This window comes from Setaria viridis, chromosome 7 (genome assembly GCF_005286985.2).
Source record: "Setaria viridis chromosome 7, Setaria_viridis_v4.0, whole genome shotgun sequence".
In the NCBI taxonomy this organism is placed as follows: Eukaryota; Viridiplantae; Streptophyta; class Magnoliopsida; order Poales; family Poaceae; genus Setaria; species Setaria viridis.
In genome coordinates, this window is record NC_048269.2 from 31,293,249 (window position 1) to 31,320,967 (window position 27,719).

Below are 27,719 nucleotides of genomic sequence, written 5' to 3' on the forward strand. Positions count from 1 at the left end.
ACCGGCCACCGGCCAACCTGTGGAATGGTGAAGAACCGAAGATGACGACGACTCGTGCGAATTGGGCCGAATCCTTCACTCAAAAGCCCAAACCAAACATTGAGGGCAACGGCCCTCCGAGTTTTGGCCCGTTAATTACAAACAAATAATTAGACATTACTAAAAACTCTGATGCTTTTTGCCTCCGAAAATAAACTCATTTCTTTCGTTTTTTATGAAAACTGTTTAACTATTAGTTCCTCCTATTCCATTCTCTTCGACAGCAGTTTTGCCGATTTGGCTATGCTACTAATAGATCAACGTTGACTCAAATCAATCTTTATATCTCTCATTCATCCAAACGTTATAGATCTCAAATTCCCTGGTATTAGAGCTGCTCAGCTGCATGCTATTCTTGTTCATGAACCTTGTGTTAGCAACACCTTCCTTAATCCAATAGAACACCGGTGGTAGTTTGATACAATAGGTAGCTGAGTTTATAGGATACAAATATGAGAGGAATAGAGTTCGGGATAGGGCAGCAAAACAAGGGATCGAAGAAGGATCAGAGGTACATCAGAAAGTAGAAGATAATCTAGAGGAGGAAGAAGAGTTCGAGAGAAGGAAGAGGAACAGAATGAACAGTTGGTTATGATTCTGAATAATTCATTGATGTCCTCTCCTGTGCACTTCCTGCAAATTTTTTATTTTTATATTTTTATTTTACGATTTTGCAGAAATAAATAGGCGATCCAAAAAATTGCAGAAATAAATAGGCGATCCAAAAAATTGCAGAAATAAATAGGCGATCCAAAAAATTGCAGAAATAGACCTCTGCCGTCGGACCAAACAACAGTAAAGGGCTACCGCCGTCTCAACCGGTGGTAGGAGAAGATACCATCGGGTGAAACAACGGTAGCTTCTCGCGTCCGCCACGTCAGCGTACAAATTCGCTTACCGCCCTCTGATCTGGCGGGCGATACACGGTTTGCAGCGGTGCGTGGGACGAGGTTGTTACCGCCGTTCCATCCGGCGGCATCCACTTTCCGCTGGATCAGCGGGCGGTAACAGGCCCTGCCAATTCAAACGGCGGGAGCGGGAAAGATATCGCCAAATCAACCAGCGGGTGCTCCCCCGCATCTTTAAAAGTCATGGGCAGCCGCCCTGAGCGCACGCACCATGCCAGTTTGCCTGCCCACGCGTAGAACTGAGCGAGAGAGCGAGCGATCACGATAGAATAGGAAGAGAGAGAGGGTCCAGGAGAGAAGAAGAAAGGGAGGGAGGAGAAGAGAAAGGGAGGGAGGGAGGGAGGAGAGGAAGGGAGGGGAGGGGAGTAGGGTTGAGATTGAAGCCCAGATCTTCGTTTCATTTGAGGTATTTTTACTAATCCCCTAGTTTAGCTTAACTCCTAGTAGGTAGATGTAATAGTTGATGTAGTAGCTATACAAAGGGTGTAATGTTAATTAGTAGATGAAATCTAGGTGTTCATATGATATATAGAAAAATATAAGTTAGTCGGTATAGTGGATTTAGCTTAGGTATTTATGTTCTAGTTAAATTAGTTTGTTGATTTATTTAGATAAATTTAAGATGAATATTATTCGCAATGCAAGAGTTATATTTTGTATAGGTATTTAGAATGTAGGTGTTTTAGGGGTTAGTTGAAATTACTACATTTAGTTATAATTTTTATTCATGCCGTGCATATCTTTATATATACTTTCGGAACATAGGGGTGTTTAGGGTTAGTTAAGTTTGGTAATATTTAGTAATGGTCTCAGTTAATGTTGTGTATATTGACCGGGTAAAATAAAATGAATTGTTTATATATTTAGATAACTCTAAAATTGTTATTATTGATAATGCTCGAGTTAGATGTTTGTACTGTATGTTGAAATGTAGGTGATGTTGGAGTTAGGTAAATTAAGTATATGAGAGTAATAATATCTATTCGTATCGTGTATATTGACAGGCATATCGGAAAGTTTTTAGTTTTCCAAGTGTTCTATGGTCGGGGGGAGGTTAGATATGGTCCAGAAGGGGTAGATTTGTCTGAATTTCAGTCGTTCTGCAAGTAATTACCAAGAGCAAGAGAGAGGACTTAGGCTTCAATATGTAACTGGCTATTTAAGACTTTCGATCTTGATAAAGATCAAGTGGAGCTGTCTGTTAGGGTTTACGGCCTGACATAAACTTTTGGGAGTTGATGCCGCTTGAAGAAACCCAGAACTGGAGGGTCTATGTAAATGGTTGTACTAAGCGCAGTTTACCGCTGATATTGTTTGTTGAAGTGTTCAAGAAAAATTGGATCTAGCAGTCAAATGTAAGAAGAAGTGGGAGGTGCTGAAGTTAAAGCCGAGGAAGGTGTGGAGAGTACTAATGGGAAAAATGAAGAAAATAATGAAGATGGGGCAGAAGAAGGAGATGTAGAGGATGAAGATGCAACTTGTGAGCCAAATGGCGAGGCTGATGAGGGGGAAGACATCCCTGGATTAGTTGAGCAGTGGAGAGAAAAGGAGAAGAGGCCAATGGGATGATGACTCGTTGGATAAGGATGATGCTAATCCTGTCCCGCGGAACTGGTCAACTTGTGACCATTCCGCCCTACAGGTCAATGTAGGGACAAAATATCCCTTGATAGTATAGGGAGAATGAGGTTTGTGTGGGTGCTTTGTACCCTAGTAGGGATGAGGTGAAGGTAGTTGTGAAGCGATGGTCCACTTTATCTTTGCAACGCCGTTCGGGGTGGTGAAGAGCAACCCAACAGTGTATGATGTGTGTTGTGTCAGAAGCAATTGCCTATTTAGGGTGCACGCATACAAGGGGACGTGTAAGGATTACTGGGAGGTAACTAGAGTGGTGGAGCACCAATGTTTGCTGGATGAATTGGTTGGACAACACCACAACCTCACTGCTGATTTTGTTGCTCAATACATGTATCCTCAGATAGTGGAGAATTCTAGCTACGAGCCCAAGTTGATTGTTTGTGACATAGAGAAGTTCAAGTATAAGATTAGCTACCACAAAGCTTACCGAGCCAAGCAGAAGGCATTGGAGATGAAGTGGGGTACGTATGAAATATCGTATGATAATCTCCTTGTCCTGTAGCACACCATATGCCAAACAAACCCGGGAAGCTACTATGACCTGAAAGTCTATCCATGTGCTCAGTTTCCAGGAAAACATGTCCTGCAGCGGTCATTCTTGGCCTTGGGTCATTGAGGCTTTTTAGCGATGTCGCCCAGTCATTTGCATTGATGGTACATTTTTGACTAGAAGGTATAAAGGCACAATCTTGATAACTATTGGGTCCGACGGTAACAATCAGGTGTTGCCACTGGCAATCGCCTTTGTGGAGAAAGTCTGGAGATAGTTGGTATTGGTTCCTGGAGAGGGTGAAGCAGATGATTGTGAAGGACGTAGAGGGTGTTTGTCTAATTCATGATTAGCACAAAGGCATTCTACAAGCAATCGAAGACCTACAAAATAGCAGTGTGGAGCGTTTCAGGGTGGCGCAGTGTTCAGACTTGAAGAATACGTGTTGCATGAGGCATATGGGGGCAAACTTCCATAATCAATTTAAAAACAAGACCCTTACGAAGACTTCACCCTTCACGGCCCATGGACCATGCAGCAGACGGCCCAGACATGAGGTCCTAACACCTTGTCCTGCACACCCTAAACTACCACCATTCACATGTTAATTACAGTTGCAATACTCAATTTTCAATCATTCATACCCTAATTCCACCTTCGCATCCTAATTGTAATGGTGCTAAGATAGACATGTGGAGTACAGGAGATGGTGACGTTGGTGATTTTTTTGAAAGTGATGTAGGTGGTTTTCTTTGGCGGCTGTACATCTCGTACCCAAAGATGCTAGCAATGTTCAAGGAGAGATTTGAGATAGAGAGAGTATATAGGAGGATCAATTAAAAAAAGAGATTTGAGATAGAGAGAGTATATAGGAGGATCAATTAAAAAAAATGAAGGGTACTTCCACATCATGTTAGATCAAGTTGCTTAAAATATGCAAAAATTTTGATGCAAGAATTACAGGAAGTAATACTAAACACTTAAAAAGACTATAGGGATAAAATATAATCGGTACAAGAGGTTTAACTAAACTAATATTACAGTTGAGGGAAGTGTTAGAACTGAGGTTTAAATTAGTACAATATTTTTTTAAAAGCAAATTAGTACAAGGTTGCAACACGGTATTACAATAAGAAGTTAGCATATGTTATGAGCGTGGATTAGAAAAAAAGTAAGTGGGAAACAAAGCCACGCTGGTGGGTGGACCGTTCCGAACCTACTCATAGCAACGATTGACTTTGTTGACCTGGGCTGGACCCGTCTGTTCCAGATCTCATTCTTGCTCACAGGGATGGCCGCAAGCCCAGCCACATCAGCGACTCGACGCGTACCATCCCTCACGTAAAGCCGACGTCACTGCCTGCACCCATACGCCCTGGCAAAACACAAGACAAGGGCAAACCCATCAATTTATTCCACCCTTCTCCCCGTCTTCCCAAATCCCAAGCCTCTTCAACTCGCACCCACACCGGACGCGGATTCAGTATCGTCGCTTCTTGAAGGCACGTCGTAACTTCTCCTGCCAAATCTACTGTGAATCACACATCCAAAGGCTAAAATGAACTGCAGCCTCAAATCTTATCCATCCGAGTTTTTTCACCAGGGGAGTTCGTCAGCAGATGGGAGGTGCTGCTCTCCCGCGCGTTACACCACCTCCCGCGCACCGCGCTGCTCTCCTGTGGGCTCGTGTGCTGCCGTTGGACAGGAGGTTCCCGCCAGTTTGCCGTGTCAGCTACATTAGTAAGCTATTTTCCTTCTCGTGACCTAAGCATGTGCACAATACAACTAATTCACCTCATATTTGTATCAATCTGAGATCCCGTGACTATAAAAAGTTAATTTGCTCAATTTTATGGTAGGAAAATCATATGCTTTTTTGGGCCATATTTATGTAACTATGAGTGCTGTGAAGGCAATGGTAAAATTTGAGAAGGGAATACTTTAGGTTGGTTTAAGATTTAGAAATCCGGATGAGGCTTGGAAGTTTTGGGTTGTGTATGGGGTTGCAGAGACTTTGATGTGAGGAAAAGGTATGCAAATGTAAGCAGCTATGATGGTAAGGTAACTTCATACAGATTTGTTTGTTCTAATGAGGGTTATTGAAGAAAAAGGAAAACAAATAATGTGACCAAGTGTTTTAGAGCTGAAATAAGAATTGACTGTAACTGTAGTAAGGCAACTAAATTTGCTGAATCGAAAAAAGAAAAAAACCAAAGGTATGTTCTCAACTTGCAATATAGAATTTCTATGTATTGTTGCCATTCATAGCTAATTAGTGATATTTTTGTTGGCAGAAACGAAAACAAAATGATGATGTATAGCCTCCAAAGGAAGTGGAGAACGATGGCAACAACAAAGGAGCAATCATGGATGTTGATTAGATTTAATATGTGCTAGTTATGGATTAATTAGGCGTAATATATTCGGCTCGCGAATTAGCCTTCATTTATGCAATCAATTTTATAATTAATTTATATTTAATACTCCTAATTAGTATAAACATTCGATGTGACCTGGATTGAAACTTTTAGTCATGAAACTAAGGGGGTGTTTGTTTCTTTAGCACCTTCTAAAATTCCTGTCACATCGAATATTTAGATACTAATTAGGAGTATTAAACATAGACTAATTATAAAACCAATTGCATAGATGGAGATTAATTTGCGAGACGAATCTATTAAGCCTAATTAGTCTATGATTTGATAATATGATGCTACAGTAAACATGTGCTAATGATGGATTAATTAGAATTAATAGATTCATCTCATGAATTAGCTTCCATCTGTATAATTAGTTTTATAATTAGCTCATATTTAGTTCTTCTAATTAACATCCGAATATTTGATGTGACAAGGTCCTACGAAGCAAACACCCCTAAAACGGCATATATCGGTACTGACTTGAGAAGCAGAGAAGGTACGCCGTGCTTTAAGAAGCAAAGCGCTGAATCTGTGTCCACCCGCACCCGCCCCCACCGTCTCGAGTCTCTCGACTCCTCTTTCCCCTCCCCGAGTCCGTGCTCGGCTCGTCTCGTCGCCGCCCGAACCCCTCGCTTTGCCCCCCCCTCTCGAAGTCTCCCTGCTCCCCAAACCCTAGCGCTCTCCCCGATCGCGCCCCGAGCCCCATTCCGGTACGATCCGATCGGCCTTGCGTTCCTCTTTTCCGCGAACTTCGTTTGATTTTCCGCGATTTTTTTGGCTTAAATTTCCCCCCCTTGGTGGTTCGGTGGGGGCGTGGGTGCAGCGGGGGAGGCGGCGATGTTCTTCTCCGGTGACCCGTCGGCGCGGAGGCGGGTGGACCTCGGCGGGCGGAGCAGCAAGGAGCGCGACCGCAAGGTGCTGCTCGAGCAGACGCGCGAGGAGCGGCGCCGGCGGCAGGGCCTCCGCCTCCAGAACTCATCCGCCACGAAGATCCAGGTCTGTTCACGACTCGCGCCTGTGCCCGTGGGGTGCCTGGGGAGTAGGTGTTGCAGCAGAGGGATCGGGCGGGGGTTTAGCTAGCTAGCTCAGTGTGATGGGCATTGAGATCCAGCTATGGCCTTTTCAGCGTTGATGAATGGTGATGGTTCGGCTGGTTTAGTTTTGGTGGATACAGGTTCTGTGTTAGGATAGAGCTGTAGGCTTATGGGCAATTGGGCATTAAGGAGGACCTCTGGCTTGAGCAGTTGTAGCGATTATGTGATATACATTGGCTCATCTCCTTTTCTGTTTATCTGATGAGATGGCCCGAGGGGAATGAATTAATGTGTCCATACTGCCTGTCAACGCAAGATATGGATAGCTGATGACATTGCGTTTGAAGAAATTTTATCTACTTTTGAATGATTATGCGGGAAAGTATGGGAATCAGGGGGTGCGGTGCCTACTCGACAAATTCTGGCAATTTCCTATTGGTTTGCTGGGTGTGATGAGGCAAGTGGAGAGTGGAGGAGGTTCATGCTGTGTTCGCCTTGTCATTTTGTGTCGGTTAATGGTATGCCCCCCTTCTGGTTTGTCGAGCTTTACAATGTGAGGGAAACTCCTCTTCTTTGCCTTTGTAGGTTAGGCTATGTGCAACGCCACGAGTTGACATGGCGATTATCGTCAATCACCTGTTTTTGTTTACAATGGTGGACATTGTCATGGGAGAGCATGGGGGGTGCTCTTGAGTGACATCACCGCTCGAGAAGGTGTTTCGTACTTTGAGGGTCCTGTGGAGTTGGGTGCTACTAATCAGCATAAAAGAAAATTATAAGAGAAGATTGTGTGCAAGCAACTGATGCTTAAACAGCCTCTTATTTTGTTAAACCATCTAAGCTCACCTATTAAACATCTCCTGTTGGAAGTTAGGGCTCTTTTGTAGGCACTTCATCATGATGTAGCCAGTATTCTCTCTTTAAGTGTCTATGCAAGCATCTTTGCATTTTACTTGCCCTTATGGTATGCCAGATCCCAATATCATGTTGAACCATCATTGACTGTCTTTAAGAGAAGAGCCGCTCTGCTACATTTTCCTTATATGCCCCTTGAAATGATGATTACATTCTGCTTAAGTACACATACTTGAGTTCACAAAATATGGAACTTGACTAATTATAAGCTGCAGAAATTCTTCAGAAGTAAGAAGGCTTTGGAATTGGCACGTTCAGAAATTCGGAAGAACTTTTGCTCTACTTTCGGGGAGCATTGTGAGAGGATAGACTGGTATGCATCGTCTAATCCTAAAGATACATCATATCCCTTTCGTTGTCAAGCTCTCTGATTACCTTGCTACTGAAACAGGAAAAACTTTGGCACTAATTCTGACTTTCTTCGTCAATTGCTGTTTTTCTTCAATGCAAATGAAGACAATGATATTGCTATACTTTGTCAAGTCTGCAATTTGCTGCTGCAATATGTTAAACGTGGTGGTAAGTATCATAATATTATTTAACAATGTTCCCCCTTTTTGCCACTGCATGCAGATATCTTATTGTTATTTCTTAGAGCCTAGATTGCCCTGTGCCAAAATTGAAAATTTTGAGTTGTATCTTGTTTATACTGTAACCTAACAAATTTAAGTAGGCCAATTACTTTTGGTGTAAGGTTTTAATTAAGAACCACAAAAGGAAAATAGAATTAAGGCATTCAGGTGTGCTCTTGTTCTGATTTCGATTTACTCCTCCTTAATCCTGCTCGTCACAAATCACGAGAGATAGTACAATGAATGCTAATTTGGAAGAGGATACATCAAAATTTGTGTTGATTTCCATGATGGATAGTCCAAATATTAATTTGGAAGAGCTAATTTGAATAGATACATTGAATGACAACTAGGTAATATGGTATGAATTTGCCCCATTATGTTGTTCTGGGTTAATTTTCTACCAAGCCATGACAGCAAATATGCACTCCGTTTAAATTTTACTAGCTAATAATGTTCATACTTAACAGAAAAGATTATGCCCTTCCCTCTTATACCCTCATTAGCTAGGTATTGACTCTATATATTGGTTTTAGTTATCTCATTTGCTTATTCTTTTTATCCCTATTCGATACTGGGATGGTTAGTGTCTCTTTGTTTCCATAAGTAAAATGATCTTCTGTTTGTGTTTTTAAGTAACATGTCAAAGCTAATCTCTCTAAACTTTGATATTTGATTATTTTATTGCATTTTTGAACTCTTTGGACACTGGAGCTTTCTAGTTATTATAATATTTGTTATGATTTCCATTTAATCTGTGCATAATCTTCTCATTATGATATTCTGTGTTTGTTTTCCTTGTTTCTATAGCATCGGCTGTAACGGTATTTTCTCCATTTTATGCAGGAGATACTGTAACTCTCTTTGCTGGTGTAAATGACTCCTCACTGCAACCTCTTGTTGCTCACAGAGTAAAAAAACTTGCACTCATCTGTGTACAAGCAGTCTATCAAAAGAGGTAAGTTATGCAAAGCTGGTTTTTGGGACATTCTTCTTTATTCTTCAATTGTTTCTGACCACATGTTTAAAAGTATCATCTTTTGTCTTTGATGGGAGACTCCCCCACTGTACATATGCAAGCTTGTCTGCAGCAAAAATTAACATCATCACATGTGACTTGTTTTATGTTTTGGCAGGCATGATTGGGGCAGCCAACTTTTGACAACACCTGGAAGTGCATCAGTGCCTTCTGTCTCATTATTAGAAACTGTAGCTTGCTTGATAAATCCTAAGCTTCCATGGAACTGCAAAGTAGTTGGGTATCTTCAGCGCAGAAAGATCTATTGCTTATTCCGGGGCATTATTATATCTATACCGGTAAGTTCTGTCTCTGTTTCTGTGCTTAGTCTTCTATTTCTCCTCTGCTGTTGTTTGGATTTTAGCTGAGTTGATCAAGATTTATTAATTCAGAAACAAGTGATAATTGCACTTATTCAAGGGTAAATGCCTCGATTTCCTTCACTTGATTGATATATAACTGCTGGTTTCAACTCCTTTTAAGAAACAACTCCCTTTCTGTAACATGAAGCTGTGATGTTTTGTTCTGTAACACCTTAGACATGTGACAGTGACCCTTGTGTAACCATGAGAAACCAATCGAACCATGTGTACCAACCAGGTTTACCTTTGTAGGCAAACCTTATTCTGCCATTCATTTGTATGGTAGGTTTGCGGGAAGAACATCATTTGTCTAGTGGAAGATACATGAAGTTGGCTGTAATGAGCATACTATACTTAAACGATTTGTTCTATGATTTTTTTTTCTGATGGATATGATCATGATTCAGCAAAAGGACAGAAGTTTTGGACATTTTGATAGTGCGTCTGCTCTGGAGCAAGTTCTCATGCTTGTTGCTTCACATGTTGGCCACCATCCTTGTTGTTGTCCGGTGGTGGATCCAAGATGGAGTTTCTCCTCTCAGCTTCTGTCCATCCCTTTTCTACGGCATCGTTTGCCGCAACTCAAGAAGGTCAGCATTTCCCTTAGTTTCTTGTTTGGCCATTCCTTACTGGAACATTCCCAATATGACCCACAAACATAGAAATTGCAATACATTTTGCTCAGTATCATCGAACCCATATTATATGTGTGTGTGTGCTGTTATGGAGTCTAAAGTCATACTGTAGTATTATTATCTTATATAAACTATATCTCTATGAATTTTGTGTCTGAGGAATTAAGTGCCTTGACCATTTACAATGGCAATATATCTCACATGCTTGCCTTTCATACTCCAGGTTTTCTCAGTTAATGGACTCAGCAAATACTATATCCATCAAATAGCCTGCTTTTTGCCCAGTCTTCGTGATGTTCTTCCAAATGATATATCAGCTAATCATCCAGGATATGCGTGTGTCCTTGCAAATGTTCTTGAAGCTGCAACCTGGATTTTGTCCGATGCAAAGTTTGCTTCTGACACAGTAGGTGTTTTACTTCTTACCTTTTGGGTTTTCTTCTGCATTTTGTTTAAGGTGAAAATGCACCAAAAGCAGCTATTTTTTGGGGGGAAAATGAGCATTTAGATCCCTATCCCAAACTTAGCTTTTAAGGCCTCATTGAAGATAATTATTTTTTTGGTCTATCCCTATATTAATTTATTATCTTGATTGATCAATTATCTAAGTCAAATAGCAGGTTATTTGTTACTGCTGCTTTTGTTTTCACCACTTAGGCTGCATGATCATATTATGTTACTTGCAAACTGTAAATGTTTCTTTTGTTCTTTTCTTATGTATATAAGAAGATTATAAATCTGAGTTCAATACTTGCTTCACTTTTGCCCATTCAGAGTATAGGCTGCCTTGTTAGCCTCTTTGCAGGTCTGATCTCTTTAGCATTCAACATTCTTGTCGCACTGTCATGGTTTTTAAATAATATTCATTTTCTTGCGTATTTGGTCTAAGCTCTTATGGATGTGAGGAAGAGTGCTTCTAAATTTTTTTCATAACATAGTTAATTTTAGTTTCAGATGCACGGCTCTAAGGGCAGCAAAAAATATATCGGAAACTATATAATCTAATTTGGTTACATATTCAATGACACCTTTTCATTTCCTATGTTGGTTATTTGAGTTATACTGTTTTTAGCAATTAGCAGGGTCTACTTTCCTCCCTTCTTAATGGCTCCTAATAGAAAAACTCTTATTCTTGTGATGGTAAACGCATGGGTGCTGGTTTGTTGTTGTCCACATCTGTAATGTTTTGGTTTATAAATATGTTCCATGTATACTCTTTCCAAACCAGGCAGCTGACATCATCGCTGTTTCTACATCGTTGTTGGACACGTTACCAGCAGTCACATCACCTACTGAAAGTAAGTTACATGCCATCGAATTATAAGAACCTTTGGTCTGTTGGTGTCATAGTTTACTAGTTTAGTAGTCTATGTGTTTATGTAACATTGTTTTGGTATCATTCAGTTTTATTGGAGGTCCTTGTGAGCTGTGGTTGGGAAATAACATGCAAATGCAGTTCATTTTACATGAAACATAGGTTTTGTGATGAACGTTTTGTGGATCATTCATATTACTGGCCAAATTATATATATATGAATTCTTGATTAGGAGAAATCAGCCGTAGCTTGAACCTAGTAAACTAGCAAAGGAAGAAGTGAGAGAGTACTTATCCCACATGACCACAGCTCTAGAATTCAAATACCAAGGATTCAGTTTGAGCAGCTATTCAACTGTCTGAGAGGAAATGGTAACTATTCAAAGTTTCTTGGGGCTTATTTGGATGATGGATTGGGATTCAAATTCTTAGAATTAGATTGAAACCCAAAAGTAAAAATCCTTTTCTAAACAGGCCCTAACTCCTTTTCATCTGCATATAACATGTATTTTTACTTTTAAAAAATCATCCCAGTTAAGCCAATTACTAGGCTATTTACTAGGACTAGGCTCCCTGCGGGATATGGTTATTGCAAAACGATCAGATTAATAGGTTAAGTGGGGTCCAAGTAAACTCTAATATGTGTTCTCTTAAAATACGTACAGGGGCAGATGACGATGACGAGATGCCTATGGATGTCGATGTCAAAAATGGTCTTGATGTTGATTTGGAAAGACAGATAACTACAGCAATTGATTCAAAGCTACTTCAACATTTGGTATGAATCCTAAACAACCCGGATTTTCGTGCCCTTAATCGTCATTGGGCTCTGTATTCTTTTATCATGTTTGACCATAGGTTGTATAATGCATAGGTGAATGCACTCTTCAGAGGTACATTAAGCACATACCATTCTGATCTTTCTGGACCATCAGATGCTGAGGTGGATGCTGTAGGATCTATTTGTGCTTTTCTTCATGTCACGTTCAATACATTCCCACTAGAGCGGATTATGACTGTACTGGCCTACCGGACTGAAATTGTTCCCGCACTATGGAATTTTATAAAACGATGCCATGAAAACCGAACATGGCCATGTTTTTCCAAGTTTGCATCTTCATTACCTGCAGATGCACCTGGTTGGCTCCTGCCCATGTCTGTATTTTGTCCCATATACAAGTAAGGCAGTTTTCCCTTTTATTGAAAACTCTTGCTCTCATTCTTTTCTACCATCTTATATTGTCAAGCTATTGAAATGTAGTAAAATTGCATTGTATTTCCTTATATGCTTATGATGCTTTGTCATTGAACCCTGTACCAGGCACATGTTGAAGATAATTGATAATGGGGAGTTCTATGAACAAGAGAAACCTCTTTCACTTAAAGATTTGAAGTCCCTTGTTCTCATTTTAAAGCAGGTATAGTAAGGCAATACTATTGCTACCATTGTGTTATCACGATGCATTCACTTCTGGGTTGAATACAGTATCTTTTTTAACATCATAGCTGTTGCAAACTAGTCACTGAGGTCCTCTCATGCTTTCTGTTTGGTTATTACTCACTCTTGGTTTTGGAAGCTCTGTTATTGGCCATTATCTTTCTGGCTGCACCTTATTTTCAAGCATGCAATCCTGTAGTATGCTGGCAGGGATTCCACCTTAAAGTCCTGGCATGTTCTGTTTAACTAAGCTTATCAATATATGAACAATAATAGTATTACATTTTCGAACTGTCAAAAAAGAATGCGTGAATCCAAGCTATTAATTCCACTGTGCGTAATTTGCTGTTTCGTTATATTGGTGACATTTGACTTCATATGTTACATACTTACATTGCACCTTTTGTGTTGTTGGTGTCATCAATTGAATTCTACATCAATCTGCAGGCATTATGGCAACTTCTGTGGGTTATTCCTTCCTCTTCTACTCTGAAAGTGTCACCCAACCCTTCAGGCCTTAAAAAATTGTCAGTGGAGAATGTCAAGACCAGAGCTAGGGTTGGGCTATCTGAACTACTCTCACAGGTTGGTACTCTTGTCTGTATACCATCTTGTTTCTTTTTATAGGATTTTTTGAACTCTCATTTTTTGGCAGGTTGTGTTTCTTTTTATTGTTGTACTATGAATTATACTTCTTATTTTGAGTCTTGAGAAAATGCCAACGATACTGTAGTTTCATAGGTTAATTAAATTGCAACCTAATTGCAGTTGCAAGACTGGAACAGCCGACTCCCATTCACTTCTGCAAGTGATTTCTATTCTCAAGAAGCAACAAGTGAAAATTTTGTCTCTCAGGTAGCGAACGCCTATGCTGTTTGATTAACTGAAATGTCTTTCAAGTGTTCTACTAAGACTGTGCACATATGTTTTCCCCAGGCGATACTTGGCAATACTCGAGCGTCAGAGATTATAAAGCTTGCTCCTTTCTTGGCGCCATTTACTAGTAGAGTCAAAATCTTCACTGTAAGTTATTGCTAATTTACTGTGTAAACAATGCTGAATAAGACTCTACATCTTTTAGGATAATGTATTAAAATATTGTTTTTTCTATGTGCAGTCTCAATTGACGAGTTCTAGACAATCGGCATCACATTCTGCATTTACTAGACATCGGTTCAAAATAAGAAGAAATCGACTTTTGGAAGATGCTTTTGATCAGCTAAGTTTGCTTTCTGAAGAAGATCTCAAAGGACCGGTATGATGATACTCTCTTATCTTTCCTCATGGTTTAACATATGAAATGGTTATGGTTTCCCAATGATACTTCAATCTTCTTGATGTATGTAGATTCGAGTGTCATTTATTAATGAGCATGGTGAGGAAGAGGCTGGAATTGATGGCGGTGGAATTTTCAAAGATTTTATGGAAAATATCACTCGAGCTGCTTTTGATGTACAATACGGTCTCTTCAAGGTATCTGCTCTTTTAGTTGGTTTCGTTTGTCTAATGTGATGGAATCACTGCTACAGTAACACTCATAATCTGTGCTGGGACCTGTTGCATGTTATTAAGTTAGTAGAGTCCTGGTTCACAAATATATTTATTTTTTCTTCACCAAACACAATTGCTCTGATGGAATAGCTATGATATACATGTGTTGGTTTACAGTTTGGACAAGGCCTCACAAGCTTCTTTTGGAATATTTGATTTTCCTTTTGTAGGAGACCGCTGATCATCTTCTGTACCCAAACCCTGCATCAGGATTGGTTCATGAACTACACCTGCAATATTTCCATTTTCTTGGAAGTCTCCTTGGGAAGGTATTTTGGTCATGTCCCCCTTTTCCCATTACTAAGCTGGTGCTAGACCTAGTTCCTAGATTCATGCAGAACTGAGTTTGTGGGCTAAAAGAAGTGGTTTGAGTATTTATTTTTTGTCTAAAGTGGAATCGAGATTCCTTAGCTTCCCAATTGTATCCCTAGCTCCATCTCATAGAATTCATGGAGCTAGGGATCCCAAGTGTTCCCTACGACTTATGTTGGCATCCAAAGTATTATTTGATTGCTTCAATGGTGCTCCAGAATTTCTGAGCTCATATCCTAAGTTGTCTAGGATATGTTTTGTATAATGAAGTGGGAGTATCTATTAGTCTTTTGGGTGCTGCATGATGCTATCTATTATATAGTTCTCAATATTTGCTCCAAATTTCTCCAATGGCATCACATTTGACTGTTACACATCTTCTTCAATTAGTTCTCATGATTTGGGGCTTTGGGCTATGATCTATGTCTGATTCATGTTTTTCCAGGCAATGTATGAGGGCATACTTGTTGATTTGCCATTTGCAACGTTCTTCTTGAGCAAGTTGAAACAAAAGTACTCCCTCCCTCCCTCATCATATGTTGTTATTCTATTATGCTGTTTGTGTTATACATCTTTTGTTGATGCTTGCGTGTCTGATCTTCTACTCATCTATCAGGTACAATTTTTTAAATGATCTTCCTTCATTGGATCCAGAATTATATCGGCATCTCCTATTTTTAAAGGTTTGGGCCCTATTTCCATTAATTGGTAAAGCAGAAAACTCTCTGGAGGTTAGGAAGGGCAATCTTTTCTAGATGTGCGATTGGGGCGTGGTTACGTGGCACAAATCATGAGCCTATCTAGCTTTGTAGCTACTATAGCAACTTTCTTCTTGAGGCATTACAATTTTCTAGTTACCAATTAATTAAAAAAGGGAAAAGTCCATTTTACTCCCCTCACCTATCCACTTTGTCCGCTTAACCCCCTGAACAAAATTTAGGCTCACTTGACTCCCCTAAACTATTTCATTTGGTCCAATCTACCCCTAATTAGATTTTTCTTTTTTGTTTCTCCGTGTATGAGTTGAATTTTGAGTTCAAATTTTGTGAGCAGATACAAAATATAATGCCTTATGTTAAAAAACTACACTAAGAATTTTTCATGATTATTTTCATAGGTTAGGAATATTTAATATGAAATTGATCTTAGATATACAAAACTGTATGAAAAGTAATCATGAAAAATTGCTAATGTATTTTTATAACGTAGGGCATCATGTTATAAGTCAACTAGCAAAAATCTGAAATTAAAACTCAACTTGTGCGCGAAGAACCAAAAAAGATAAATATAATTAGGGGGTAGATTGGACCAAACGAAATAGTTTAGGGAGCAAAGTGAGCCTAAATTTTGCTTAGGGGGTTAAGTAGACAAAGTAAATGGGTGAGGGGAGTAAAATGGACTTTTCCATTAAAAAAAGCAAACTCGATGCATGATACTGCCATCCTATTATGTGTAGGTTTGTTGGGTTATGTATAAGAGCATACAAAGTCCATTTACATAATTTCTTATCTAATGTTCAAATTTGCCCCCCCTTCTAATTTGTCCTTTTTCCCTGCTCAGCATTACAACGGTGATATCTCAGAACTGGAACTGTATTTTGTTATTGTAAATAATGAATATGGTGAACAGTCTGAAGAAGAACTTCTCCCCGGTGGAAGGGACATGCGTGTTACTAATGATAATGTTATTACTTTTATCCATCTTGTTGCCAATCATCGGTTAAACTACCAGGTAAAAAGATTATTGTTATGTTATTTGCTTGCATGGGAATCCTTTGTTAAATAACTTGCTTTGACTTCGATCATAGATCCGTGCGCAAAGTACACACTTCTTGCGAGGTTTTCAACAGCTTATACCGAAAGACTGGATCGATATGTTCAATGAACATGAAATTCAGGTAATTCAACGGTAACCTTACCACTTCCTCTGGTGATACTTGGTGTAATGTGCTAAGTACATTTCCCTGCCGGGGTGGTGGTGGTTGCTGAATTGTTTTGGATTCAAAATTCCTTTTTTTTTTCTTTGAGAAAATGATAGATGGTTCTGACATTATCATGGCACATTCCTACCTCGTTTCCTTATTTATGCTACTGTCTTGTCTCCTGCAGGTTCTCATATCTGGCTCTTTAGAAAGCTTGGATATTGATGACTTGCGGTCAAACACCAACTATTCTGCAGGATATCATCCGGTACGTGATGCTTTCTTATGTAACAAGGGCCATCTTTTTGTTACTCAAATGTAGCCTAGCAACCTTATTCAAAACATGACATGTGAATCTGCATAATTTATGTAATGCTATATCAATAGGCTCAGTTACGTGGTTTTACCCTATTAACTTTGGAAGGACCAAAATGTTGCGAATAGTAGCAGTGCAAAAATCTGGCTGCAAATATAAGCTCCTGTCCCTGATGAACTACACAGTTCTTTCAAATATAAAAAGGAAGAATATTCTCGGTTTCTAAACCTAGCTATCTTATCAGCAACTTCTAGCAAGATGTCTTTCCAATTAAAGCTAGCAAAAAAAGAAAGTTTTGGCCGTCTAGATAAATGGCAAAGTTTCAGCAAATATCACCACAAACAGAGCCCAGTTTAGCTTCAAACTAGCTGACAGCATGTGTTATGGGCAACATATGACTGCAAAATCCTATTGTAAGACTCCAGACTCTACATAATGGGCTACAGGGTGCGTGGGCAGTACTACAGTGTGCATGGACAGTACTGCAGGCCTTAATGGGGCCCCCTGTTGGGTCTACCCGCTGCAGGACTGTAATAGCGTGGTCCAGGGTGATTTTTAACTTTGTACTGCTAGGTGGGTGGGACATGAATACATGGTGGAGTTTTTTTTTTCATACATACCTTTTTCTTGAGGTTCATATACGAAGGTCAGATTGTTTTTTTATTCCTGTCTGACATTCTTTCAGGACCATGAGGTTATTGAGATGTTTTGGGAGGTCATGAAGAGCTTCAGTTCAGACAACCAGAAAAAGTTTCTCAAGTAGGTGCCTCTTCTACTTGGTTTAATTTTTCCTCCCTGTGATGGTTATCCTTCCTTTTCCTCTTTTTTAAGAAAGTGCCCTTTCTAAATTTAGTTAATGGGAGCATAGATATCAGAATCTGGAGATGTTAGCGATTGTTCTAGTTGTGGTTCTTTATGCTAATGCATTCTACTTATGTTGTTATGTTCACTTGTGCATTAGCATCTGTTTGTTTCCCTTGTGCCTCTGTTTTCTGTAGACATCTCTTTGAACGCTGTAGACATTCACTATGACTTGCATGCCATGAGCTGTTGAAAGTTGACTTGTGGAAGTATACTAATGAAATATTTATTTAAAATCAGTGCCATCCTTAAAAATGTTGATGGTTGATGCCAATAAATGCACAGGTTTGTGACCGGATGTTCTCGTGGCCCACTCCTTGGATTCCAGTACCTCGAACCAAAATTTTGCATTCATAGGTTTGTTACATCTATCTGTTTATGTTCCATCCTTTCAGATGTAACTTCATTTTTTCTCCCAGTGTGCAAAATGCTCTCCTAACTTCATTTTTTTTCTTCCACTGTATGCAGAGCTGGTGTTCCTGGCATGGAGGAGCATGCTGACCGCTTGCCTACTTCGGCTACTTGCATGAACCTTCTGAAGCTCCCCCCCTATAAAACGTTAGTAACTTACATTAACCCCACTAGTACATCTTGGTGGCTCGTGACTAATCGCTGCTTTGGTTCTTGATCAGCAAGGAGCAGTTGCAAACCAAGCTGTTGTACGCAATAAATTCAGAAGCTGGCTTTGATCTTAGTTGATCACAGATTGGGATTCAATATTGTGCAGTGTAGATAGTCGCTAGAGAACAGCTTGAAGGTACCCAGGGCCAAAGCACCAACCAAGCGGCCCCATTGGAAGCCCCATAAAAGGAAAAAAGGCAGTTGTTTCTCGGAGGAGAGGTGGATGACTGGAGGGAGGTTGCAGTAGCTGGCTGCTAACTAGGCTCCAACACAAAATAGGCAGATGCTGTTTGATCAGCCATGAACATGTACATATGTATTTATACAGAAACTCCCATCCATCATGCTGGTTTGTAACAAGTGGCAGTGGTACAGTACAAGTGCTCCTGCGGTTTGTGTAGGGATAAAGTATGCCTGTCGGTTCGTAAAGTCAACTGGGCAGGGAATCCTATTTTCCAGCAACAAAACGGCATCTATGTAGATCCAGCCGTGCCCCTTCTCCAGTTCTCCGTAGCACAACACCTTGCATGATATTTGTTGTGAAGGAATAGGAATGGAGAATTGAATTTGTGCAAATTACAGAGGAAGCCTATCAATTGGAACGGACTTAATAGTAGTCATAATTACATATTCACACAAGCAAATAATGGTCTGAAAGCTGGGTGGTTGCATCCTTTTTGGTAAGATACATGGTTAATAAAATTTAGCAGTTTCCAGCCGGTTAGATTATGTGCTATTCGTGAGGAAATTTTGCTTCGTCTTGCCAAGTTCATGGCCTCATGGGTGAGTATGGCTAGGCGTGGCGTCGCACGTTGTGGTGGTGGTGCTAGTCACCGGTGGATTAGGCAGCAGCAGATCGTCAGGCTGGTAAAGAATTTCTCAGGCTACAGTCTGGTCGTTAAAGAAGCATGAGTGGATTCCTACCTTCTCGATGGCATTTTAATTTTTCACATTCGTCCATTGTTACCAACCCCAACAAAGAGATAAGCAAAACGAAAGGCATAATTTCAGTTAAAATGATGGTTTTTATATAAACTGTATTAGTCTGTCTCTCTGTTAGCCTGATGTGTTCCCAAACAGAGGATGCCTTTACACTCGTCACCAGTGTACTAGCCTTGGAGTTGGATCCAGTGGTGTACATGCGTGTTGCTTATGATGAAAAGAAAACAAGTCCTAAACACTATTCTTACTTATCATAGACAGATACTATATTTAAATTTATAAATCCACATAGTTAGCACGTGAGTACTTCGATCATCAATTTCTCTTAAAATAATATTTTTTTTTCATGCCACCGCACTTGCGTATATCCGTAGGTAGGGGTGGTAATAGATCATAGTCCTTATGTCTCCTTCACAATTCAACATATTTCTAATTAATTTTAGTTCAAAAATATATAGTATTTTAGCTCGATCCTTAAAATTGTTTGGCTAAATCACCCTTGCACTTGAGTGCATGCTAGCACACATTTAATAAACTACATTACATGTTTAATTAACACACAATTCACAATTAAAATGCACCCTTAAATTTTCTTATCAATATGTGAAATGGTTTATATAACTTCAAAAAAGAAAAGGTTTTCCTACAAATAATTCTTGGCTTGGCTCCTTGTTGAAGGTTATGAAGCTTGAAAAACAGTCCAGCTTTTGCCTTTTTCCAATTTTGACCATTTGCAGTTGAGTTCTTCTCTTGCCGCTTGGATCTCGGGAGAGAGACATCCCAAGCCCCAGACAGGGCGCGACTGCGGGAGCACGAGACCAGCATCCTCTCCCAAGCTCGCGCGTTCGTGGCTTCCGACGGAGTGGGGAGCGCGAGGCGGTGGCCGCGGAAGGGGAGCGCCAAGCACCCATGGATCAGCGCCAGGTAGTAGCCCCATTCCGTTCCCCCCGTGTTCTCTACCTCCATCCGCTTGCGAGTTTGGGATCCGAGCTATCTCATGCGCTCCCGTTGTTTCTGGGATTTGATCTCGCCTGGGAACTTTGCCTCGGATCTGGGTTGGCTCTTGGATTGCGGCTCCCGAGTTCTGGTTCGGATTCGCAATTTCGGGTCCATTTAGAGGTTTTCTTCTTGGGACGGTGTGTGAATCTCAATTAGGTTATGCAAGGGGATTGGTGCGGCATGGGATCTGAGTTAGTCAACCAAGTTTGATGGAACGGATTGGTCTGTCGGTGCTCGAACTTCTGCCCAGTTGAGATCTGATATGTCCAAACAAATAATGAAATGAACGTTGTTTCAGGTGGTTAGCGAGAATTATGCCAATCCCATTACATGCTTCTTCCATGTGCTTTTCAAGGTAACCTGCTTGCCGTCTCATACATCTTACATTGTGGTATGCTGAATCATGACATGGGTTTTAACCCTTGTTAACTCTTATGTTGGTTCCAAGGCGGCGGCCCTAGCCTTCTACATCCTGTTCTCGCTCTTTGTGAAGAGCTTCGTCATCATCTTTGTGATCACCGTGCTCCTTGCGGCGCTCGACTTCTGGGTGGTGAAGAACGTGAGCGGCAGGATTTTGGTCGGGCTGCGGTGGTGGAATGAGATTGACGATGAGGGAAACAGCATCTGGAAGTTTGAGTGCCTCGATGGGGAGGTCCGTGCTTGCTTTTGTCTGTGAATTCCTACTTTTTGTGTTTGAAATTATTGTGAACTGTAACTTGAGTGTTCCTTGCAGTCTCTCGCTAGGATGAACAAGAAGGATTCATGGCTATTCTGGTGGACTCTTTACTTGACTGTAAGTGATGTTATCTGTTATAGAGATTCTCATGGCGTAGATGGTAGACTACCCACATTTTGATTCGATAGATATCATGATGTCTGCTGTTTCTTAATTAGAAATTGCTGTTTGTAATCATTTTGCGAACCAATCAGTTAAGACTTGAGGATTACTTAAATAGGAAATTGAAAGGCTATGATACTTACTTTTCTGCTATATATGTGCTTGGTTATTTTTATTTTTCTTTGTTCTTTAGCTATGTATGTCCATTATCCAATCAGTCATGTTTAAGATAGTCCTAGTTTCAGATTTTATTTGACAAAGGTTAACAAAAATACCTAACCATCGAGGAATTGAATAATTCTGGTTAACAACTTAATAGAAATGTGACGTTTTATGTTTGATCGTCATACATGTGGAGGCTGTATTGTTCTCAGTTTCTTAAACTTTATTCTTCTTACGTTTTTCATTGGGTAGAAACTTGAACCTTGGTATGTCCATCATACATGGGTAAGAAGTTGCACTTACAGTGGATTCTGGCTTCTCACTTAAGCAGTATCTGCTTGTCTGTTGCCACACATATTTAGGACCTATGACAAATTTGGTCCGCATGCATACAGCTTTTGCACTAGCTATCACCTCTTTTGACTGTCCCCCCCCCCCCCCCCCCCCCCCCCCCCCCCCCAAATGGTACCAATACACCATGATGTGCACTTAGTTAGGGTTTCTGTGATAGTATCCCTTATCTTTCAACAGTTCTGGCTGATCAGTTTGCTCTCTGGAGAAGATGGAAGTCTTATCTTAAGTCTTAACACTTTAGATGATAGCAGTGAAATGTCTCACCCCATACTTGAGGGCGGTCCTTCAGAGAACTTTTATTACCTTTCCTATGTTTACTAACTACTGCAATAATTGATATGTGTTAAGAGTGTATATAAACAAACCTCTCCATATTTCAGGCTGCTGCATGGATTGTTCTCGGTATTTTTTCGCTCATCAGACTTGAGGCTGATTACCTTCTTGTTGTCGGAGTTTGCTTGAGTTTAAGCATTGCAAACATTGTTGGCTTCACCAAGTGCAACAAAGGTATCTCTTAATTGAGAAGTTAACTTTGTAGTGAAGATTTCTTGGTTGAGTTAATTTTCTCTGAACTGATTGACCTCTCAGGACAGTGTTAGTGTTTTCTTTCAAAACTAAGTAGGACAGTGTTAGTGTTTTGTTTCAAAACTAAGTATAATAATTCCGAAGATGATTTTCAACTTTACATGATTTCATTTTGTTCAATAATGTGCAAGACTGGCATGTTACGGGAGCAGAGTTTCATCAACTATTATGCTTGTTCTAGATCACCTCTTTGAACCTTCACTATAGCTATTCTGTTTTACGGAGTATCCTGTTATTCCTGTTATTTCTAATAAAAGATTTAGATTTTAGAACCCTGCTTTACTTTTCATGTCATACAGATACAGATGTCTATTGAGCTTGCCACAACTTGGTGCAGAGCATGACTTGCACCAAGCAAAATCTAACAGGCGCCATTGCTATTGTTGTTTTGCAGATGCCAAGAAGAACATCCAGGCTTTTGCTCAAAATGCGCTCGCTTCCCGCGTCACATCATCGCTGCAATCAGCATTTGGGGTCATCTGAAATCCCATATGGAGTCTACAATTTGTCAAAACTCAAAAGGGCGACCTTGCAAGGATGCAACTCCACCGGCGTAGATAGCACATTGTACTGTCCTGTTTTCATACATTTTTTTTGACTCATACAACAAATAGGTCGATTTTGATGTGAGTACCAGCAAACAACTTTGGTTACAGCTCTTTGGGTCATTCGTCCATGAAGCTTTCATATACTTGTCTCCTGTACTGAAGAGCATTCTCTGCATCAATCTTTACTTCTTTTGCAATGGATACGAAAATTATTACTGTAGTGAGCATTCTATTTGTCCGAACCTGGTGTCCAACGCAGAAGTAATTTGTTGCTCAAACTTGTCATAATATGGTATCATGCATTTTTTTACCTCTTCTCATAGTCAGCGGCGCCTATGAAGGTAGTGTGATGAGAGGCCTAATCAATGTACAACATGCACTGAAGATAGTGATGAGGGGCCAAACATGCTCCATTGCTTCCTATTTCTTTTCAAATTAAAAAGGAAATAACAAACATGTCAATATGTCAGATTTCCTTTGGGAACTATGGGACCTTTGTAGTAACTATCATAAATAGTCTATACACATACATCAAGGTACAAAGTCTTTATACTCTGCACGACTGTACCACAAAATCCAAAAAAAAAGCTCCTGAGTTTTGCTTGTAGCTGAGCATCTCCATTGCTACTTTGCCTTCTGTGTACAAGGAGTCAATCGACGTCAAGAAACAGTCTGAACTCTAAAGCAATATCTCCATCCACAACAGCCTTCCTCTTCAGTTCTTCGCCACCCCATAATCCATTATCCATAGATGAATCCGAAGGTCATGACGAGCTGATCCGCATCAAGAGTCTGACGCTTTCTTGGAACCGCCATGGATCAAGCTTGCTAGCTTCACTCTGGGCTTGGAGTACTCGCCACTCATTGCAAGCTTGGCCGCAAGCCCGCTGCCGAAATCTGTGAAGTGCACGCCGTCCCAGCTGACCACCTTCGCCTCCGGCGGACAAAGGTCACCGCAGCCGAACTTCCCCGGCTTGAAGTTGTACGGAGGCCCGCCGTTGCCGCAGCATACCATGAACGGCCACTCAATCCCTGAAGAACAACTGGAGCATAAGTGAACTCTGACACAATATCAAGAAATGAAACGGCTCTTCTGAATTTCCTGAATCAACAGAATTTCTGGTTCTGAAGTTTTTCCATTGTTCCCGTTTTCATACCGTATTTGGTGTGGTTGGCGACGAAGTCGTACTTGATGGCGAACATGTCTGTGTACACGATGGTAGCGTCCTTGAGGTGGAACCGCATGTCGTCGCAGAGCTGGCTCAGCTTCTTGTTGTACGCCTTGGCGGCCCGGTTGACGCTGGCGAGGCAGCCGTGCGCGTCGTGCTCGCCTTTCTCCTGCACCACTAATGCCGGCAGGCATCCCAGGGCGCCGGTGCCGTGGATCCAGAACTTCCTCGCACCATTGTCGTACAGAATCTGAACTTCGCCAAGAAATGCTTCGTTGTCAGTGTGTACTGACTGAAAGTTGTAAAACTGAGGTTTTTGAAAGTGACGACATGACTTACCGAAATGGCCTTCCTGACCTCGCCGACGATCTCGGTGATCTTCTTGTCCCACTGATCAGATGGTGTATGCGCCACACCAACCATGTCATTGTGACCAATGTCCATCATGTACAGAGCGTTCTCAAACCCTTCCTTGCTCACCGGGCCTTTCAATCCTGAAAGCACGGTCAGGTTCAGAATTGAAAATTCAGGCCTTCCATCATCATTCAGGTTCAGAATTCAGGTTTGTCTTCCTGTTATGCGAACAACAGTAGTTAAACCTGTGACGAACCTCGTTCGAACATCTCAAGGGATCTGTGCCTGAAGTAGACGAACTGGTCGACTTGGACGTTCAGGGAGTAGGGAGAGACACCGTGACTCACTGTGGAGCCAGCCATGGCGAAGTTGGCGCCGTTGCTGTAGTCTGAACCAATTCCCTTGAGGTATGGATTCAGCTCATGGGTGCCCAGGCTCTCACCTGAAAAGATGACCTTAAGCCATGAGCAAAATTAAGAGATGCTAAAAAAGTTTCAACTTCCAACAATATGGTAACTTGGTAATAGTAGATTGCTATGCGTTAATCTTCTGCCACTGACAAATGCTCTGGTATGTGTCAATCTTCTGTCACTGACAAATGCTCTTGCTTGAAAATGTTACACTACTGTTCAGACCCCAGATATCTACTAGTCACTATATTTATCTCTATCTATACCATAACTAGAAATGTTTTTTTTAATTTACCATGTACTGTATAGACGGCTTAACGACCAGACCTTGGCCGAGACATAACCATGACAATGATCTGCTACACTAATTTGAGCCTTTTCACAAGGAATAATAGGTGTGCAGAGTGGTGCCACAGCTACATTTCAGATCATGAACAGATAATGCACTAGTGCCCCACCATGTGCATCCCAGATCTCAACCATATATGCGGATGCGATGTTTGTGCTTGAGAAGATCAGTTGAAGATTAAAGCTTTCATGGCTACATACTGAAAGTACAGATGTAGCCTGTCCTGATGAAGCATCTGTGGAACATTATAAAAACAGCTTTGTTCTCCCAGTTTACACTAACTGAGGTAAATAAAAATTGTGCCATTTTTTCCAAAATAAAGAACTGTTTTTTGCAGAACGACAAGTTTGTGTAAATGAGCATCATTGATGGGTCGCATGTGCACACGGATAATATAAACGTGATGCAATGTGACAACCATGAACTATCACATGGTGGCATATATGTGATTGGACCCATGGTATGCAGACTATTATTTTTTGAAGTAAAATAAACAAAATAATCAAATGAGTTTGTGTACTGTCAGTGAGTGGGTGACTTGTTTAATTTTTAAGAAATAAAACTTCTTTAAATTTAAAACATCACAGCAATATGAAGAATTGACCTTTTCTTATGACAGCAAGGAAGCAATAAAAACGAGTAAAATAAGCTTGCAAAACTATCCATGTCTGTTACATTCTAGATAAGCAAAGTTTGACCAGGCAAATACAACTAAAATACTAATATATGTCACTGAGTGATTCTCTGCACCCTGAACTAATATTTTGTACAAGGACTGTCGTTCACAGATCAGACAAGAAAACCATCTATTTGGTAGGTTTATCGCTCCACCTGCCATTGCCATGTTGTTCGGGTCACGGCGTTAGTTGCGGTGTTCGGGTGTTAACTGTTGACCAAGCATTAGCAACGAGCTCATCGGACAGCACAGGAGTAAAAAACTCTGAACAGGTAATCATCATCTCGTGCTGCGATTGGAGTACCCCTTCTGCACTGACATTATCTTTTTCGTTTGGTCAGGTCTACTATTCTAAGTCCAATCTCTTTTGACGTACAATCCAACTATAACCTAAGGACATTGCGTTTGTAATGTGTTTGGTACTACGATCTGCACCCATCCGCGTGCTGCGATTGGAGTACCCCTTCTGCACTGACATTATCTTTTTCGTTTGGTCAGGTCTACTATTCTAAGTCCAATCTCTTTTGATGTACAATCCAACTATAACCTAAGGACATTGCGTTTGTAATGTGTTTGGTACTACGATCCGCACCCATCCGGGTGCCGGAAAACAAGACATGTCACGCTTGAATTTACCAAGACATACTTTTTTTTTGTAGACGAAAGCATCAAAACAAACTGGTCCGACAATCCCTGCACTTTCCCATTCTTTGCCTATTTCTCCCATCACCAAGTTGTCTGCACACAGAAAGAGGGAGGAAAGCACAAGAACCAGTCTCCCCAATGCCCCCCATAGACCAAGTTTGGTTAGACAAGCAAGGGCAATTTTTCACTCTCAACCCTGAAGCAAACACTATTTAACAAGCCAGCAATGCTCAGCTACGCCTAGCAAGTCAAGCTTGGAAACTGGGCAATTGGCTGAGGAAAGAACCAAAGACTGAAATGGCATTGTTAGGCACATCACATGAGGCTACTGCTTCAACCACTAAATAGTGCCAATTTTTTATCACTCTTCCACATCGGCGGCAACATGGGCTTGACCTCGTGGAACCTGTTAGCCACGATCTACCAACCATCTTGCAACTTAAACAAATCCATTTAACCAACCAAAATAGAGCGTGCTTCGAGCGCATGAATTTCCCGGAGAAGAGTAATTTTCGAAAGAATTTCACAGGAAAGTGGAAACATACTATAATTCCATATGAAAATCCTCGCCTTGGAAATGGGACTTCGCAATGAGCATGCAAGCATTTCCAAATTGGCAAATGGCAAGAACTTGCCAAGCTGTCCACTTTTCTATGCAATTAAGTCCTCGCCTTATTGGCAAATTGAGAAAAGAGGAAGGTGACAGAGCGGTGGGAATGATTAATTTACGGGAGGAAGCGGTCAAATCAATTGAACTCACAGATGAAGTCGATGATGACGCGGCCGTCGGAGAGCCGCCCGGTGGGGCGGCGGAAGTAGGTGCGGCCCTCCGGCGGCATGATCCGGATGCCGCCGGCCGCCGCCACGCCGCCGGTGTCCGAGTTCGAGTCGCCGAAGTTGAACAGCACCACCGGCGGGCGCTGCCGCTCCTGCTCCTTCCCCTTCACAGCGGCGGCCGGTGGCGCGGGCGCCGCCAGCTCCGCGCCGCTGCTGCTGTTGCTGCTGCTCCCCGCGGAGGCGCCGGCGGCCACTGAGCCGAGGTTCTGGCGGACGGCCACCATGGCCGCCGGCGACATGAAGGCCAGCGACAGCACCATGACGGCCACCACCGCCGCCGCCAGCACGCAGAAGTACTGCAGCGGCAGGCTGATCACCTTCCCGCCGCCGTTGGCGCCGTTGGTGGCGCCTACCATGGCGGTCGTCTCGCTTCCCCTTCGAGCTCTCGCCTCCTCGGTGGATATTTGTCTCTCGCACGATTCAGTTCAACGACGGTGGAAAAGTAGACGTGTTAACATATATATAGTTTGCAAGATTCCAAATTT

At 41.3% G+C, this 27,719-nt stretch overlaps 3 protein-coding genes across 3 annotated transcripts; 2 read left to right on the forward strand and 1 right to left on the reverse strand.

Moving 5' to 3' along the window:
- Positions 1-6,046: 6,046 nt before the first annotated feature.
- LOC117863845 (E3 ubiquitin-protein ligase UPL6) lies at positions 6,047-18,942 on the forward strand. Its single transcript, XM_034747705.2, has 27 exons — positions 6,047-6,205; positions 6,319-6,491; positions 7,660-7,757; positions 7,836-7,963; positions 8,863-8,974; positions 9,153-9,333; positions 9,804-9,986; positions 10,255-10,437; positions 11,260-11,329; positions 12,012-12,124; positions 12,221-12,525; positions 12,668-12,764; positions 13,232-13,369; positions 13,553-13,639; positions 13,721-13,807; positions 13,902-14,039; positions 14,132-14,257; positions 14,506-14,604; positions 15,093-15,160; positions 15,264-15,330; positions 16,208-16,378; positions 16,455-16,544; positions 16,756-16,836; positions 17,570-17,643; positions 18,031-18,102; positions 18,214-18,303; positions 18,378-18,942. Exons 2-27 carry the CDS (start codon positions 6,333-6,335, stop codon positions 18,442-18,444), a joined length of 3,084 nt encoding a protein of 1,027 aa, XP_034603596.1. The 5' UTR covers positions 6,047-6,205; positions 6,319-6,332; the 3' UTR covers positions 18,445-18,942.
- A 1,073-nt stretch (positions 18,943-20,015) lies between these two features.
- On the forward strand, positions 20,016-23,014 carry LOC117863847 (Golgi apparatus membrane protein-like protein ECHIDNA). The gene is made up of 6 exons (XM_034747708.2): positions 20,016-20,232; positions 20,606-20,662; positions 20,756-20,959; positions 21,041-21,100; positions 22,042-22,168; positions 22,641-23,014. The coding sequence occupies exons 1-6, from the start codon at positions 20,218-20,220 to the stop codon at positions 22,727-22,729; spliced, it is 552 nt and encodes a 183-aa protein (XP_034603599.1). The 5' UTR covers positions 20,016-20,217; the 3' UTR covers positions 22,730-23,014.
- Positions 23,015-23,186: 172 nt separating this feature from the next.
- On the reverse strand, positions 23,187-27,673 carry LOC117863846 (GDSL esterase/lipase At1g09390). The gene is made up of 5 exons (XM_034747706.2): positions 27,158-27,673; positions 24,574-24,759; positions 24,303-24,457; positions 23,952-24,213; positions 23,187-23,826 (listed from the first exon to the last, which is right to left on the reverse strand). The coding sequence occupies exons 1-5, from the start codon at positions 27,588-27,590 to the stop codon at positions 23,579-23,581; spliced, it is 1,284 nt and encodes a 427-aa protein (XP_034603597.1). The 5' UTR covers positions 27,591-27,673; the 3' UTR covers positions 23,187-23,578.
- Positions 27,674-27,719: the final 46 nt, after the last annotated feature.